At 32.7% G+C, this 19,817-nt stretch overlaps 1 protein-coding gene and 1 long non-coding RNA gene across 2 annotated transcripts in view; one reads left to right on the plus strand and one right to left on the minus strand.

Moving 5' to 3' along the window:
- The window catches only part of LOC148610834 (transforming growth factor-beta receptor-associated protein 1-like), a 76,929-nt gene extending 67,067 nt beyond the window's left edge, over window positions 1–9,862 (minus strand). The window contains exons 1-4 of the mRNA XM_088596250.1: window positions 9,650–9,862; window positions 3,633–3,685; window positions 3,105–3,201; window positions 2,038–2,136 (exon numbers count right to left, since the gene is read on the minus strand). Of these exons, the coding sequence (XP_088452376.1) occupies window positions 2,038–2,136; window positions 3,105–3,201; window positions 3,633–3,685; window positions 9,650–9,724 (324 nt within the window). The 5' untranslated portion in view covers window positions 9,725–9,862. The remainder of the gene's footprint in view (window positions 1–2,037; window positions 2,137–3,104; window positions 3,202–3,632; window positions 3,686–9,649) is intronic.
- Window positions 9,863–9,878: 16 nt separating this feature from the next.
- On the plus strand, window positions 9,879–13,444 carry LOC148610835 (uncharacterized). The gene is made up of 2 exons (XR_015924795.1): window positions 9,879–10,056; window positions 13,299–13,444. It is a non-coding gene; the product is annotated as an uncharacterized LOC148610835 (long non-coding RNA).
- Window positions 13,445–19,817: the final 6,373 nt, after the last annotated feature.

Genomic DNA, 19,817 nt, shown 5'->3' on the forward strand with positions numbered 1-19,817 from the left:
AGGCGATTCCAATATACACTTCCTGAAACGTGTAACATTCCCATTTCAGCGTGCTTCATGTGCGTGTTTCGTGGGATTGTGTGCTTCATGCAGCGTGGGATTCGTGTGCATGTGCCTTTGGTGTACGCACTTCGTGCTTCGTTCTTCGTGAATCATGCAAAGTTCTTTGTGCAACGGTTCTGTATTCTGATTGGATGATAAAAATAGCTCCTATGGTAGATTAATTTTATGGAATACTGTTGTAATTTTGTTTTCTTTGCCAAAATTTCTGTAACATTTCTTTTACATTGAAAAAAAAATTCAGGAATCAATACATGTACATGTAGAAAATAATAGGTTTCAAACAATCGTACATTATTTGCACACATAATAGAATACGGCCAAAATTTGAAGGGCCTTCCAAAACGGTTGGGGGAAAAGTTTCCCGAACTTAAATAGCTTTTTGTTTCTCATTTGAGAATAAAAATTGAGTATATTTTACCCCAGTTTTATGAAATTTCAATTATTTTCATACTCCAAGACCAGTGAAAATGTACCATGTATAACAAAAATGAACCTTTTCATATCAACAATGCAATATTTTCTTTTTTTAGACAAATAAGATGGTACTGCATTAGTTAAAATAGCTTAATTATTTCAAAATAGAGTACTTTTCACCAATTCTTTATGAAATTTTGGTATTTTAATTTTCCTTGAACAAGGAAAATGTGTTCCATATGATCCATATACAACAAATATGGACATTTTTCACATAAAAATTACATTCTTTTCATATTTAGAGTAATTAGATGGTATCACATCAGTCAAAAATACTCTATTATCTAAAAATTGAATATATTTTACATCAATATAGACTAAATTTTTTTTACAATTTTTCTTTAATTTTAAGAATTTTCAGCATTTTCATACTTCAAGACCAATGACAATGTTTTCACAATGTACGATGGATAATGAAAATTAACGTGACTTTATATCAAAACATTTATAGACATTTAAAAATTGTGTATATCAAATGTGTTCATTAAAGCATAATACACATTAATGTAAAATTACATTTAAGATGTTAACAATCAGGTACACTGACTTAACAATTAACACAATACAACGAACACGTACACTGAGTTAACAATCAACACAATACGACAAACACTGAATAATTTGTTTTGCAAGTTAGATTTCGAATATAGCAATTACTGAGAAGAATACTTCCCACGGACAGGATCATTCGTTTATTGTGCTTCGTGCCATGTGCTTTGTGTGCATGCTTCGTGGGATCATGTTTCGTGTGCTTCATGTGCGTGGGATTGGAAACATTACACGTTTCAGGAAGTGTGCCACCAACTACTTGAGAGGGTGTATAATATGAAATTCTAATATGATGTGCTGCAAAGCTCTTTAGACCATACCCATGGTAAAAAATTGATAACCACATCACCAACATTTCATGCAACACATACATTGCAGGCTTCGTCTATTCAAATATATGAATAAACTAATCCTATTAGAATCGAAATAAATCTGGCTGTCACTCGGGTCTAAAACAATGCAACATAAATGGGCTGCTTGTAATAAAACAATGATAAAATGGAGTTTTAATGATTTAATTCTTAAATAAACTGTTTTCACAGAGACACCTCTCACCTGTGGCACATGTACACTGCTATTCAAAACTTGATTGATGGTGACATTGTAACAAATTCTACATGTATATATTATCAAAATAAGGACAACTTAAAACATCAATACAACAATTTGACAACATATTCCTCATGTAGTTTATTGTTTGTATATATGGAACTGTAATGAAGTGCTGTTTCACTTATGTATAATTTTATGCATGAAAGAGATATGTTATTGTAAAAGTGATAAAGTGATGCTAATGCAACTGCATACCAAATATGATTGACCTAGTGGTTCATATTAAACTGACAGGAAACTTAACAAGAACACCTGGAAAGTAATATCTTAGTCAAGCCTTTCATGACATTTATCTGAGGCAAAATAACTTCATGTTATACTTCATTGTATTGTACAAACCTCTAAATCAAACATATTTAGAAGAGATAAATTATTATCTATCAACACCATGATTCTGTTTAATGCTGAAGCTGCTTTTATCTGAACCACAGGTTTTTTCTGAAATAATAATGGTTATCACTGCTTAGAAATTACATACCATTTTTGAAAAATTTAACATTTCTAAATAAAAAAAACCCAAATACTCCCAATAACTTCTGACAGTATGTTACACTTACTAGTAAATAAAGAACTAGAACTAATTGCTTCTTGTTGTGTACATGTGTTCTCCCCACGCTATTATACTGCTGTACTTTGCAGCGCTGTGATTTCTTAGAACTATGAGTTATTAATTTTAGTTAGAATGCACTATGGCCACTGTGTTATAATTTTGAAGAAAGGCCATAAGAGCTGTGCTATGCTAGTAAGCACTGCTACTAAAAAATTATGAGGACAACACTGTGTAATGTACTGTTATAAATCTGATTATGAATGTTGCGTATATGTACTATACTGGTATAAATCTGAATTATGAATATTTAGAACATGTACTATACTGTTATACATTTGTAAATCTGAATTATGAATACTGAGTACATGTACTATACTGTTATACATTTGTAAAACTGAATTATGAATACTGAGTACATGTACTATACTGATATAAATCTGAATTATGAACATTGAGTACATGAACTGTACTGTTATAAATCTGAACAATAATGAATGTTGTGTACATGTGAAGTATTATACAGTTATAGATCTGAATTATGAATATTGAGTACATGTAAATTACTATACTGTTATAAATCTGAATTATGAAGAATGAGTACATGTACTATATTGTTATAAATTTGAACTATGAATGTTTAGTACATGTACTATACTGTTATAAATTTGAATTGTGAATGTTTAGTACATGTACATTTACAATACTGCTATAAATCTGAACAATTATGAATGTTTTGCACATGTACTACACTGTATATTATTATAAATCTGAACAATTATGAATGCTGAGTACATGTAAAAGTTCGTCTCTTGTTTATGATTGACATGTTTTTTACTACTTATATTACTATACTTACTACTGCAAGATATTTATGTCCTTGTTTTTCACTGTGAAATATGACCTTTGAACCATTGCCAACTGGTTTTTCTTCTACGTTGTAATGAACAACAAAACTGAAAAAAAATTGAACACCTTGATCATCATCATCATCATCATTATAACAAATACAGAAACGAGACAAAATTCATCACCTGTGTGAGTGTATTTCAGTCATTTTTTAAGGTTAGAATTATTGACAATTTTTTTTACCAATCTCATGAAAATAATAATTTTTAAATGATTCATCAACAATTAAAGGGACTGACATACATATGGAAAGCACTCATTAATATCAGAATTCCTTTTACTGACCCATTGAAATTCCTTTTTGCACAAAAAAATACCCATTCTCAAAATTTTCATCACATTCACAGTACACCTAATGCAAGGTTCATAAGTATTGTTAAATTTAATCCTTGTAAGAAATGTATGTACTGTAATATACATTTGTACATGTACATGTAGATCATTAATGCCAGTTCAAACAGATGCATGTATGTCTTACCAATCATTGGTTCCAATATACAAGTTCTTTCCACAAACATCAAAACATTCTATCTGAAAGTATAAACAATGAAATTCACATTTCCTTGAAAGGTGTAAAAGTTGCAACCCATTACAGTATCTATTTATCTGAGGTACACATTGTCAATTAAGCAGCATATTAATTGGGTCGGCCTAAAGAATCTGGATATCTATTTTCATCAAAATCAGACAACTCTGAATTTTCCAAGGTGTTGGTCATTTTGAAAATGGCAGCTGATACGTAGTACGAATTGTAAATTGAGCAGCATATTATTAATTGGGGCTGCCTAACAAATCCTTGATATCAATTTTCATGGGAACATAAAAAACTTATAATTTTTTAACCATAGTCCATTTTCAAAGTGGCTGCTGAGACCCTTGCAATTTATAATTCATATTTGTTTGGACTCGCAATATGAATATGTTTAGTTTTGTCAAGTTCTGATCAGCAGTTTCAAAGATAATTGAGTTTAAATGCTTTCTATGTAAAAAGTCTGACAGCCATTTTGAGAAAATGTTGGCCATCAGAAATTTTGTTTAGGATTCTGTTTCCTTTGAAGAGTAGATCTAACTTTCTGTTAAGCTTCATTACAATCCAATGAACCACTTTCGAGAAAACACATGGACACTTTAAAAATTGTAAATGACAGGAGAATTAAAATGAAACTAAGAAACACAGTAAAGACAATAAGTCTTTAATAACAACTCTGGGCATATGCTACTGGGCAATTTGGGCAAAATACAACATGTAATTGCCCTGAGGTTGCTCAATATGCCCTAAGACAACACCAAAATCCATGAAGAATCCCTCTCATTGTCAGACATTGCCAAAGAAAGGGACTGTATACTGTGTATAAACACTGTGTTTATATGCTAAAAATTAGCATTATGGTTCATGCTGATGTGGTTTTTTCAAGGGAAAGGGCAGCAATTTTTAACCTAAATGGAGTTGAAATAGTTTAAATATTTATTACATGGGCTCATTTGAAAACTATGACACTACATACTTGTACTGTATCAAATAAAAGCTTGTTTGAACTAAGGCATTTTAACCCACAATATGACTATTGTCATTCTTATATTTCTATTAACATTCGCTACGCACAACTGTTGTCATTTTGGTTGTTTATGGTCGTTCCTAGACAACAGAAGGAATACTGGATGGGGAAATAATTACCCCCTGCCGTAATTTTGCCTACACTTCAATTTGGTCTCAGCTACGCAACTGCTTAAGATTTTTTAAAACTGTTAATTGATGACTATATAAATATATCATTGTTCCAGGAACAAACAGAAGCCAATGGTGATTTTTTCAGCATTCCTTTGATGTTTCCAAAGTATAGAGTTTTTAACTTACCTAAATGTATGCCATGCCATGATATTAACCTGCGACTTTTTAATGTTTCCTGAAGTTTTATGCTTACATGTGTTAAATTATTTTGAAGTTTATGTCATGGAATTGTTCCAAATATTAAATCACAAGACTTATCTCACAATTATTTGCACCTGGACAGGTAAAATTGCTGATAGAAACTAAAATATGAAACTCTAGAACCCAACAATACTTATAACTATTATTGGTGTATGATCAACAAGAACAAAGATATGCTCAGTCAAACATGGTAAGCACAATTAGTCATTACAAACAAAAACAATAGAAAATAAAATAGCAGCTAAGGTTTCACAAATTGACAAAACTGAATAAGATGGTCTCCATTTTTTTGCTGGTATGAGGAGTGACGCTAATTACGGGAAGGATTTCAAACTCAATCACTTCTTTTTTATAACAATATCAAATCTTTCAAAACTTTATCATCCAGGGTCTTTAGGTAAAGTTTTAATCCTTACAGTTAACAGAAAAACATAAAATTCAGTCAGAAAAATGAGAAATGGTCAAGACCTTTTGAAATCAGAAAACCAACCAAACAAGAAATATTAGAAATATATACATCTTTTTCTTGAGTTAAAATGAATTGAAACAGACTTTTCCACGTCTCATGCAATGTTCAGTTCTAAACTTACCACAAGAATGAATATTTTAGCAAAACATTATCTGGGTATGGGAAGAAAGTTGGTATGGGTACACTTACGGGTTACACATTTTAGACCCTACCCTTCCCTTATCAACTACAGGTTTCCATTTAAAATGTACCAGCCAGAAACTAAAATATGGTTGTTGGACTGGTTTCCAATACCAAACCATTTTAGGAAAGTTTGGAAAGACAAGCCAAAAGGTTCACCTGTATTTGGCAATAGCAATACATGTATACAAGTATTTTTATCATTACATGTTTATGGTTTTTGTACAAGTATTTCTATATTTAAATTGTGTATTGTCTAAGTATTGTTACCTGTAATTTACCTGTGTATCTAATTAGTTACTTAGGATGACCTATTGTATAAGTATTTCTATATGTATTGTTCAGGTATTTATACCAGTATTTAATTAGTGATTTGATGTATTGTAGAAGTACTGCGGCAATTTACAGCCATTGTTCTCCTCAGGATTTTTTTAAAGTGCCACTTCGAATTTTATTTATTATCTAAAAATTGATCTGTATATTCAAAATGTACTTTGATGTTTATGTTTATATGAATTATTCACAGGTAAATATTTTACCATTGCAGTAATTTTACATTTAATACAGTTTTTTATTTTTATTTTTTATACAAATATTTTAAGTAATTCTTCATACACATTTCCCCTTATTCATGTTTTATCTGCAAATTTTTGAAGACAGCAGATCCATTGGAAATTACAATTTTCTATTTGTTTTGGGGCCTTTTATGAATGAGATATTCACTTGATTCAGAGCATTCTCTATTAATTTCTTTTTCTAGTGTTCCCGACTTTCAATATATTTAAAAATTTATAATTATCCAACAGTTACATGAACTACACTACATTGGTCTTAAAATTCATGTTGCCAAAATTTCAGGAAGTCTAAAAAATAAATCTTATTCTTGTTATTTAAGCATGTTAAGGTTGACACACTGGTTGTTATGTTAGTTGGGTTTTTTTAAATACTATTATGTTAAAATTTATTCATGACAGTACTTTCATCACACCTGTAGTACTATTTCTAGACTTGCGGCATTTCACTATATATTTCTCAATTGATTTTCTCGCCAAACACGTGTGGATGATACACAACAACATGGCAATGTAAACAGAGATTGGCCAATTCCTTTTTCTTTTCAAAGAATAAAGTGGAAGTATCTGATGGAATAAATAATGTTTGGGAATAAAATACATTATTTTATACGGTAAATCAGTTTCTAAATGTTGAAAACACCTTGTGGTTGTGCAACATTCAACTTTGTATTTATAAATAGCCACATGCTTTTGGTCAAGTTTTGATTGGTTCACTACATAGATATTTGTATCTGACACCTTTCTTAAAATTAATTTGTGGCCAGGTGGGGTGACTGATTAAGGATTTTGTCGGCAATGCCATAATCATGATTCTCTTCAGACACCTGTGCAGTCATGGGATGATCAACAGACCATAGCGTGTTTACTGCGTAAGATGCCATAAATGACCTTGGGCTTGGGGCACACACCTTTCCTGTCATTATTGATATTTAATCCTCATATTAAACTTCATAGCATAGCTCTGGTAGCAAGATAGTGCCGTATGGAGGTCAATAGTGCACCACTCAAACTTGATTGCGCTGTAAAGTGCAGCGCTTTAAGGACCTGGGAATAACACTGAGAGCAATTATATTAATTAATCCTTTAAAGATTAAGCGATAAAAACTGTTTAAAAGATCATAATAATTTTAATGAAGCACTATATTTAAAGTACATGTGATATATATGTACACTACACTCATGTGTTCAAAAGATCATAAGAATTTTAATGAAACACTATATGTCACTACATGTGATCAAGGTGATTAGCAGCTGTCAAACAGACCCAAATTGGAGAAAGCATACCTACTAACTTAAACGATTTAATCGTGTTTTCACAATTTTGACCAATTGTCCCGCTAACACGATTTTCAGGTCAAATTTGGCACAAAACCATATTTTGTTAAAATTACCTAAAAACTCCAAAATCAAACCCTAAATTCGTGTTTCAATCTCAATTCTTTAATTAGAAGAGTCATAAATCTGACAGAAGGTATTAATTGCTGTCTAATTAGGTAATTAATCAGGTTTGTAAAATGACAGGTAAATAATCTAATAGGAGCAATGATGACAGCAATCAGGGTTTGACAATTAGAAAGTGAATCCCAATTGGATCTACTAATATTTTATGAACATCCAATCATTCTCTAAAGATTAATTTCTACACCACAAGTAATTTGATAATAATGTCATTTTAATAGGTCTCAAATTTGTAGAACCATATGCATAAAAAAAAATTTAAATTACCATTGATTATACAAAATGAGTTACCTCCCCTTCACATTTCCTGTTATTTCAACAGTGCAGTATTTTTCCTAAAAGTTTTATTGGCAATATTTACAAGAAACACTATTCCTTTTAAATAGTGATGATTTTGGAAATTCAGTATCAACATTCTTGAATATTTATTACATTTCCTCATATACTGCACCTCATGGTATGCATTTAATGAAAAGTAAGAGTTGCCCAAATTCCATCAACATAACCTGAAGAATCTATACTGCATCACACTGTCACACAATTAAGGTTAGGCTTGTTTTAGCCAAAAAACTTGCTGTACTATAATTCTTCAAACCTTCAATAGTTAAACTCCCCTTCAATTGACATCAATGGAAAGAAGGAAATAAGTAGAAAAGAATTTGAAAGTAAATAAAAGTTTACTCTTTAATTTTTTTTCATTAGATAAAACTTAAGAATTTTAATTAGGTTAGGAGGAATCAAACACAGAAAACTGGGGCTTACAAACTCCAATCTATTATTGTTCAACTGAAAAGGGCTCTTTAATGCTATAGTCATTGTCTCATTCATACATTAGTACATTAAAACCCATGCAGTTTGCAAAATATGTCCAGAAAATGTCAGTTCACATGTTGTCCTGCATAAAAACCCCCATGGGGATTATCGAAAGTTGGCAGGTATGAGAAAGTACAGTAATACAGTACTTATGTGATGTTTGTACCACCAAGTTAGTTAACACTATAACACAATAAATCTTCGTGGAAATAGACAAAAGCCTTTTTAACCATAAATTTCAAAACCAAGGCTGGTGACCACAGAAAAACAGTAGGTGTTTCGACTTCCATATATGTCACACAAACCAGCCATCACATACATGTGTTAAGAGCTTGTGAATAAAAGAGATGCAGACACCCTTCTACCTATCATAAGGAAAGCTGCAAAGCATACAATAACATAACAGAGTACACTCAACCAACAGCATGGGACAGTCAACCAGTCGGTGAACTTTGTGGACCCACACACTGACAAAATAATTTATTAAATACTTATAATTTAACATTGTAACAAGCAAAGATCCTCGAACACACTTAATTGTTCTTTCTGATAACTACCTACTTAGATTAATTTACTGCAACTATTGTGTGCTGACAAAATACCCCAATTATCACAACTTTCTGCAACTTTTCTTATCATAAGGAAGGCTGTAAAAGCAGGAAGAATCATTCTCCCAGACCAGTGGAGGGAATACAATATTTATCAATAACATAACAGAGTACACACAGCCAACAGCATTGGACAGTCAACCATTTGGTGAACTTGGTGGAACCACACACTGGTGTACACATGCAGACAAAATAATATATAAAATACTTAAAATTTAACATTCCAACAAGCAAAACTCCTCGAACACAAACTTAATTGTTCTTTCTCGTAACAATCTCAAGACTCCCGTGTGCCGGCAAAATACCCCAATTATCACGACTTTTTTTTTATCACAATGACAGAAATTGACTTCCATATAAACCGACAATAAATAGTCGGCACCTTCTCCTTCGTTGTTTTAGAACCAGACTCGGAGTACTGTACAAGAAAGTTTTATGACAGTACGGTATTCGACAGTTTACCTGTGTTTTTGCTTTATCGGACATGAGTTTTATCCGCTCGATGGCGGGGACGAGGTCAAATGCTTTAATGCTCATATTCGTTTGTTGAGTTCATCTACTTAACAATAATGTAAATCGATGCAATGTCAAATTGTCAAAAGAATATAAAATTTTCGACTGATACATGGACAGCGCCATCTTGGATGACAGCACCATCAACAACTTCCGGTAAACCACCCACTTTTGGACCGATAACTCCATCTGCGGACTTTATAATTATTAAGTTTTTTCTTGTTTATAAGTTCAAATCCCTGACACCATTCCAAACAACTTTTGATAGATCTACATATCAAATGGTTTACAAACGGGTGGAATTTACCAAAGGAATGCATATATTGACATACATATATGGATATCGGCTTTCTCAGGTATACGTAGCACAAACATTTTAAAAACATTCTTTTAATGGTATATTGGTGGTGCTAGAAAACGTTCTATAGAAACATTATTTTAACATTTTTAAAACATTTTCTGAAATGAAAAAAAAAAAACATTATAGAAACATTTCCTCATATCTTGACCTACACTTACAAATCGATGATAAAGGAAAACTGTTGACGAAACTTTACGACAAATGTGATGACTTTTCATTCAGAATTGTCAACTTTCCTTTCATCTGTGGCAACATCCCTTCAGCACCTGCGTATGGAGTGTTCGTATCACAACTCATACGTTATGCCATAGCTTGCCGAAACTGCGCAGACTTTTTGTATCGCGCTATAACTCTTAACAAATAGGCTTCTGGAACAGGGTTATGTCGCTACAAGATTGAAGTCATCACTACAGAAGTTTTATGGTCGTCATCATGAACTCGTGGATCGTTATGGTTTATCCATCTGCGCCATGAAAACTTCTTTATTCAACGGGTCATGGTTTTCCTTTCCTTGTTTGCTTACCCAGGACTTGACTTTTTATGAGCAACTCGGCGGGTGTTTCTAGAAAAGCAGAGGACGCTTACCCTACCGGTGCACGTGGTCCATACTCCCAGTTTTTAGTGGAGTCCGAGTTGCTCATTTGCTTTTGCTACTTTGTATGTATGATTTTAGATACTTTATGTTCTTTGTTGTGTATGTCTGTTTTCCATGTCTGGTCTTTGTCCCTGGATTACATTCTTCTGATTACCTTTGTTCCCTTGAACCATTAAGAAAGTCAGGAAAACATTTTAGTCTAATTTATATGGAAACGTTTTTAAAATGTTTTTTTTTTACACTTAACCATACAGACATTTTGAGAAAAAAAGCATTTCAGAAATATTTTCTTTTATTATTATAAAACTGTTTAAAGAGATACACGTTACAAAATAATGCTCTGATGATAATTTCTTAAACTTGCCAAAAAGTGCAATAAAAATATGATAAAAAACTGTAAGTTTCGTTTAAGTAAAATCATTGACGAGAATTTGAAGAAAGGTAAATAAATAAGAGGCTCCCAGGAGCGATTCATTGAACATGAAGTTCCCCAACAATTTTGACTCAAGAAGACTTTGGTAGGACTTATTGTTAGGATCATTTCAACAATTGAAAGTTTTTTTTAATAAAATCATAGTTTTCAAGATATTGACTGAAAACTAAAAAAAAAACAAAAACAAAAACAAAAAAAAAAAACATCATTTCAAGGAGTCGTCTGACAACTTTGATTCCTGCAGACTTTTGTGGTCCTAATAATAAGGATTATTTCAGCTATTGTAAGAATTTTGCTAAATTAATGATTTTGGAGATATATGTGTAAAACTACTGTCAGACCCCTATGTTCTATTTTTGGTAACAGCGGCCATGTTTTTCGACGGATCAAACATTCCCATATCAGTTGTATGCAGGATACATCATTGAACATCCATACCAAGTTTGTTTCCAATTGATCAGAGAAGATTTTTGAAAGAAATAACATTAAAAATAGCAAAAATCATTGGAAAAGGGCAATAACTCCAACATTGCTTAACGGATTAAAACCAAAATTTGACCAATGGCAGATCTCATCATGCTGAACACTTTTATCCGTAGCAGAGTTTATCTAAACCTAACGGTTTTGAAGATAAATGCCAAAAAGCACTGTCTGACCCTTATGTTTTATTTTTAGTAACAGCGGCCATGTTTTAGACGAATCAGAAATCCCTACTTCATTTCTATGCAGGGTACCCCAAGGAACATTCATACCAAGTTTGGTTTTAATTGGTCAAGTAGTATCAGAGGAGAAGAGTTTTCTGTAATTGTTAACGACTACGGTGGACGCCAAGTGATGGCAATAGCTCACATGGCATTTGGCCAGGTGAGCTAAAAAAACATGGTGTTTACTTCAAATCAGGACATAGATGTACAAAACATTTAATTTGATAATGTGTGCCTGAACACATAAAATTAAGTTCTTGGTCAAAATAATTAAAAATGATCTCGTAGCTGTGATAACTGTTTGAAGTATATAAAAGATAGATGTCACTTTGAGTTAAAACCTAAAACACTAGTACTTGTCTTATTAATTCTTATAGTTCTATTCTATGTTTAATGAAAACATATACAAAAAGTTGTACAAATAACTTAATTGACGTTATTAATCTGGACAGTGTCTTGCTACAATCAATTTCTATATCTACTTATAAAGATAATTGTCAGTTAATCCTTCCTTGATAACACATTCTTAGCTGATAAGAGGGTTCATTTCCTGTGTCTCCACAGAAATTTATTAAGAAAGGAGAGTGCCAGATGTACCCCATGCTGTTTGCATGTTTGTAGCATCTTTTTCAAACATTCATCCTTTTATCTGACCCATAAACTGGAATTAAGATGAAAATTGTTTTAAAAATCATATATATATGAGAAACCATAGTACACTGAGAATATTTGGATTGAAGAAATATGTCCAGAATAGTTGTAAGTAGTATGTTATCATTTTTATTCATTGTGCATCATGTTTTCATATGAATGAAATAATAATATCTTTTTGTTGTCATGATCTACGTTACACAAATGTGCAAAAAAAAAAAAACGGAATCAAAAACTGTTACTTAAAAGTGATAAGCAATGTTTGTACAATATGTGTGCTTTGAAAAGCATGGAAATACTTTAACTTCTTTGTTCTTTTTGGAAATGTACTAGCGATTTTCATGTTATATCACAGTTAAAAATTTCTTTTCGAAAGCAGAATAAAATGTCATGGATGCTTCTCTCAGGCTATGGATAGATTTTTTATCCTTTTTAACAATTTTTTCTTCACTAAGATGTGAATATCAATAAGTAAAACTGTTAAGACCTCTATTAGTTTAAACATGAATGACAACATCCTCCCAAGTCAGGGTTTTGAGTCTACCCTCTCTCCCTCAAAGGTGGGGTTAGGGTTAGAGTTAAGGTTAGGGTGAGGGAGCGAGGGTGGACTTAAAACCCTGACTTGGGAGGATGGAATGACAAGTGCAATGTTACATTTTATCACCTATTTTTTTGTTATCTGTTCTTGAATTTTAGTTCTAGTGATAGGATTTTTTTCAATTTTTTAATATTTATTTGCACAATAGGACCTTTGATTATGTCTTTTATGGCATCGAAGTTCCTACAATTTTGGGACCGAAATAAATTTAATCATATTAACCCCTGTTTAGAATTACTAATTTATTTTGTAAAAGGTGAAAGCAAGTGAAAGGAGGAAAAGGATGCCGTATATTCAAAAGGATTCCCAATAAGGAATGTGTTCGATTTATCAGCAAAGGAATTATTGACACACATTACGTTATGCAAAATATATGAATATTAAAGATATCACAACACTCACTGCAATCTCCATGTTATTAATCAGGAAGATAAATCATCTGAATAGATAAAAGCTGAAAACCAATCTGTAGAACATCATTGCAAAATGATAAAAACACATTCACATATCATATGTAAAAAATGTTTCAAACAAGCCAAAAAACTGCTGAGATAACTTGTAGAAAACATTAAAAACACTAGAGAATAAAACATTTCAAAAATGTTTTAAAGAAACATATTTTGAAAATGTTTTTTAAACATTTATGTAAAATGTTTTAAAGGAACATTTCAAAGGCATTTTGAGACCATACAGAATCCTGTAAAAATACATTTTGGAAAAATGTTTTCAATGTATTTTAAGCAAACATTTTTAAAATAGTTCAAACACATTTCTGTGCTACCTGGGTTGCGAAACAACTTCTTTTTTAACCGGCTGACATATTAATTATATGTATGTCAGTCAGCCTATACAGTTCGTGAACATTGAAAATCAGAGCCCATTTCAGACAATTCAGTTGAAAATGCAACCCCGTTTGTCGGAACATACCTGGTACCATGCATATTTTAAAATTAAGGGGTAGGGTTGTGATCATGCTAAAGCTCTATATAGTACTTTTACCCCGCCGCAGTCCCTAGTCAGGAATTTCTAGTCTCTGTATTGTTTCGTTTCCACTTTCAGTTTACTTTTGTGTTGCTGGAGTATATAGTGCCACTATTTCGCTGTACCTGTGAATAATGTTTTGGGCCTGTACGTCTGCACTGTGTTTCATAAATCCTCGTCGTTCATCACAGTCAAATTAAAATTAGACCTTGCGTTTTGGGTTTTTTTTATGTTCCGGCGGAACAAATAAAAATCGGAGGGGCTAATTTTGATTAGATTGCGTCCAACAAAGACCCATAGTAGGCTTTTTCCATCCCGGTGGGGTTGTTGTCTCTTTATCATATTCACCATACTATTCTCGTTATATAAAGTGAGCGCTCACTCTCGGTTTTTTTTCTCAATCATGTCAGTTATGTCAGTGATATACAATCAAACATACAAAAGCAAAAGTGTCAATTATTGGACATCGACAACGAAATCTTTATCTTATACCTCGTTCTAAATCGAAAAAAAAGCCGAATGTACTTTTTTCTTTCGAGTGGATCTTTAAAATGACACTCGCAAAAGTTTAATTAAAACCTTTCACTATTGAAAATAAATTTGTGAATCCCAGATTTCATGCAGGGTCGGATCCGATCATGTTTAAGGCGGTATGTATATAGTGGTTCTAATCAAGAAACTCGAAAAGGAGGTTCCGTTATATGACATAATTATTTGCTCATTCTTGGGGGGTCAAATTTTACACAAAATTTTAAGCAAAACGAAAAAAAAACCAAACAAACAATTACAACAATGCCGAATTAGACCCCCAAAAAATGTCTGCTAAGTCAAAAAAATTGTTCTTAAGGTTTCACTTGTGACATATATATCTTACGTCTGGATTTCAAATACTACGGCTTCAGTTTGCGTGATTTTACTGACAGTTTCAACCTGAAGGACTAGGACAAACTATTTCGAATTGAAGATATACATGTAGTAATTGGAAAGTGCCAATTAACTAATAGTTTGTAGTTCAATTGTGTCGGATGTCGGAGAGTTTTGTGTTCAGTCATCTAGGTGCTCCATGTAAACGGAAAATGAACCTGAATATATTACACAAAGCTGGTGCACTGCTATTTTGGTGTGATTTTTTAAAAGATGAATTGATTGTTGTTCGCAATCAGAATTAACAGTTATAACACCAAGATACTTTTGAAGTCGATCTTCGTTTTTCCCTTTCTAAGTGGTAACATATATAAACATCTTCAGCCTATGGAATATACATTTCACAGTTGACCTGTTACTGTTTAGCCTGTGATCGGTATACGGACTATCTCTGTAGAACACGGATATTGAAATATAAGGTTCTCAACTCATACGTTATCCCAATCTTGAACTACGCAAACTTTTTGTACCGCCTTAGACATCGATGCAAGTCGTTTCGGCCACACTACCACCTCGGCCATAGTTACATGTATGTCGGCCACAGTATATTTCGTCTATACATTTTTTAAATATTGTATACGGTTATAAATATTACATAAACTTGTAATTAAGTGAAAATTTCATTAAATGAGGAATAAACTGTCTTGCGATTTTAGACGACAGAAAAAAATTGCATCGATAAACTGCAACATTTTTGGGTAAAGAAACTTTAAAGCAAAGATCGAATTAAGAAAACTGCATGTGTAAATTTATTCGCATTATTTATTGATGACTGGGTTCTCTCTAATATACTTTTCAACAAATCCACAATATTCAGCGAACATTCTCCCCAAATTCGTGTTTATCTGTATGCCAATTTATCAGCATAAAATTCAGGCGCGTAGCTGAGGCCAAATTGAAGTGTAGGCAAAATTACGGCAGAGGGTCCAGGGGGTCCTGGGGGGCGAAGCCCCCCTAAGCTCCGCGGGGTTAACATTTTAGAGCATCATTTATGCCTCTCCTCGATGTATTTTTGCAGGCAAAGGCTTTTTTCCCTAACGGCAGCTACGCGCCTGAAATTAATTACATATAAAAAGCTGTAAATGTGTATAAAGTCCCAGCTTAAGGGTATAGTTAATGTCCCGGTTATTTCATATCTAAATTTCCCATGGTAGTTTAATAAATGTGACATCTGTAAAAACATAATTAGCTTTTTTTAATGATTTTGTGTTGTTGTTTGAGAAACGACGTAAATTGGTATATGGGTAAATCTAAGTTTACTTACTCTCCTTTTTGTTCTTTTTAATAACTTTAATTAACATTAAGAAACGTTAAAAAATCTTTTTTTTTTTTCATATTGTGACTATATTATCCGTGATAATTTTATACAGATGTTATATAGAAACTGTAAATAGCAATTACATATGTCACTATGATAAGTATTCTACTTACTTACTTATTTATTTGTAGTTTTTAGCATAGAACTGTAATTAAAAATAATTACAGGTCTATGTCTCTAGTACATAAAGATAATTAATCACTAACCATGTTGGTAATTTGATTATGGAGCCCTTGATTTACCGGTTTATTCTGGCTATTCCAACATTCTAAAATTTATAGGTAAAAATTATAAAATCCATGTAGGAATAACCAGAACGGTTGTATAAACAAGGGATTAAGTTTGTGTATACTGTAAAAAACAAAACTTTAATCGGAATTCTAAATGTGTTGGAGTTACCTGTGACATTTTTGCTGTATGTATGAAATTTTATTTGGAGTCTGTAGAGGTTTCATGTGAAAATTCTTATGAATTTTAGACTTGCAAGTGTTTAGGTGTCATTTAAAGTTTTCTTTTTTAACAAATAAAAAAATAAGATTTTTTTTCACAATTTTATTAAATATTCAATATTCATGATGACAATAAGTCATTGATAATATACACTTTATAAGTACATAATATTCAAGCACTGATAACATTGTAAATAAATGAAAAAGCAGTAAATAAAGTTAAAGTACACATGATTTGTTTAAAAGAATCATACAATAAATGCATAAATAAAACATACAAAGCACAACAGCTCAAGCACTAATCAAAAGTTCACAAGTCTACTCTAGATGCAAAAGATGAGAAGCAGCGTAAGCAAACGACTAATGTGAGTTCCTGGTTCTGTAGACGAATCTTTAGTGTTGTCAGTCTGGAGTCGATCTCTCGGTATTTGCGTTTTCTTGGGACACGTTCACCATCGGCTTGGTACTGGAGCAAGGTGCAGGCATGGACGGCTCCTTCGTTTGTTTATTAATTAACTGAATTTAATATTCAGTCTCTATCTTTTTTCCAATATTTCAACATTTTAAGTCTATATTTTATATGTTTATTACCATGAAAAAAGTTATAAATTTGGCAAAAATAGCCCCACATTTTTCTAAAACACATTATAATTTTGCTAATAAAATGTTTAAATCCAATGTTGAATCCCATATTTACCTGTAAAATTAATTAGGCAATAATTACTAAAACAATAAAACCTTCTAAAACAACATCCATTGTTCTCTGCATGTAGGAATATCCAGAATATATATTTTTAAAATGTTGGAATAGCTAGAAGACACCGATTTACCATGCCATATGCAATTACCTGTTTATTCAATTACAATCAAATCTACCACAATTGTAATGTGAAAATTGGCACTTTGGTGTTCAGGAGTTTATTACATTGACCTAAACATTGAACAATGTGCACATGGCATAACGCATTAAACTCGTACAAATCTAGATCTTCTATTTCAACTAAAAACGTGAAGCGGAAAATTGTCAGTCAGCAAGCCCAAATATAAATATTGTAGAGGTAGTTGCGGGACAGTTACAAGTCGCGTGGGCACATACGTCTGCAAACACACGGTTGCAAGCATACATATATCAGCAGTGCTATTCGGAAAAGTAATCAAGGGAACCAAGGCTATAGCGGCAACCAAAAGAATGCAATCCAGAAACATAGACCAGACATGGAAAACAATGGGAGCATGCACCAGATGCACCGGTAGGGTAAGCGTCCTCTGCTTTTCTAGAAACACCCGCCGAGTTGCTCATAAAAAGTCAAGTCCTGGGTAAGCAAACAAGGAAAGGAAAACCATGACCCGTTGAATAAAGAATTTTCATGGCGCAGATGGATAAACCATAACGATCCACGAGTTCATGATGACGACCATAAAACTTCTGTAGTGATGACTTCAATCTTGTAGCGACATAACCCTGATACCGAATCGAATAATCTTACCACTATATATTAGTTATGTTTCTGGCTTTACCCTATAGACGGTCTAAATTTTAGCGGAAAAGAATTGCTGTAAATTATGTTGCAATTCTTTTTAATTTCGCAAACTTGAAATAAGCCTTTTTTTGCAAACACATTATGTTTTAACTGTTTCATAGTAGGCTTCATATGTATATTAACATTAATGCTGTTTAGCCAGGCTTACAAAAAGCAAAAAGTGTACATCCTTCCAAAACAACTGAGTTTTATAATCTTCAGCGGAGTTCCTCTTTTCTCCTTTCTATACTGACTTTATTATACACTTTTCTCTCCTTCCTTCTCTACAAGTCGTTTTTAAAATAAAATAATTTGATAAATATATAAACCAAATAACTGAAATATCCGACCATGATATATAATGATTCTCTCTTTATTATTATATTTCGCCCTCAGGATTGAAATAAAAGAAAATCACACCAAACACGCACTTTGTTCAGTTTATGTGGTGTTAACTAGAAAGGCTGTGTTTTATAAATTTACCACGGGGCCTGTGTACAAAACGAATGGCCCAATCGATAGCCATCGCTTTGTCGTATAGTTGGATAATGAGTTTTCCTTTTTCGCCGATCTCTAAGTGTAGGATAAGACATAAATTAGGCTGACTTCAAATGTTATCTGTGGTGTCTTTTATCTCAATTTTTTGGAGTAGTTAAGTAAAATGTACCCATTTCTTACCCTTTTTGAAATGTGATTCATTATACATATGTGCAATGAATGAGGGACTAAATAGTAGTGGAGCATGAGAAACATTACAATGGTTTGGTTATACTGCAAAATGCGACATATACTCATTACTGTTGCCACATTTTGACAATGGCCTAGAATTTCACACTTTTATGAAACGAGATCATAAAGAAATTGATTCACCGTCAGAGTGGGTGAAGACTGTACATTCTTTAAATTTGAAACGTATGAAAGAGTAATCAAGGGAACCAAGGTTATAGCGGTAATCAAAAGAATGTAATCCAGGGACAAAGACCAGACATGGAAAACAGACACAACAAAGAACATAAAGTAACTAAAACCATACATACAAAGTCACAAAAGTAAATGAGCAACTCGGACTCCACTAAAAAACTGGGAGCATGGACCAGATGCTCCGGTAGGGTAAGGGCCCTCTGCTTTTCTAGAAACACCCGCCGAGTTGCTCATAAAAAGTCAAGTCCGGGGTAGACAAACGAGGAAAGGAAAACTATGACCCGTTGAATAAATCAATTTTCATGGTGCAGATGGATACACCATAACGATCCACGAGTTCATAATGACAACCATAAAACTTCTGTAATGATGACTTCAATCTTGTAGCAACATAACCCTGTTCCAGAAGCCTATCTGTTAGAGTTCTAGCGCGATACAAAAAGTCTGCGTAGTTTCGGCAAACTCTGGCATAACATATGAGTTGTAATATGAACACTCCATACGCAGGAACCGAAGGGATGTTGCCACCGATAAAAGGAAAGTTGACAATTTTGAATGAAAAGTCATCACGTTTGTCGTAAAGTTTGATCAATAGTTTTCCTTAACCATCGATTTCTAAGTGTAGGTCAAGATATGAGGCTGACTTCACAGTGTCTGTAGTA

Source organism: Perna viridis, chromosome 8 (genome assembly GCF_037379345.1).
Source record: "Perna viridis isolate PV_CMFRI_1.1 ecotype Kerala chromosome 8, ASM3737934v1, whole genome shotgun sequence".
Taxonomy (NCBI): domain Eukaryota; kingdom Metazoa; phylum Mollusca; class Bivalvia; order Mytilida; family Mytilidae; genus Perna; species Perna viridis.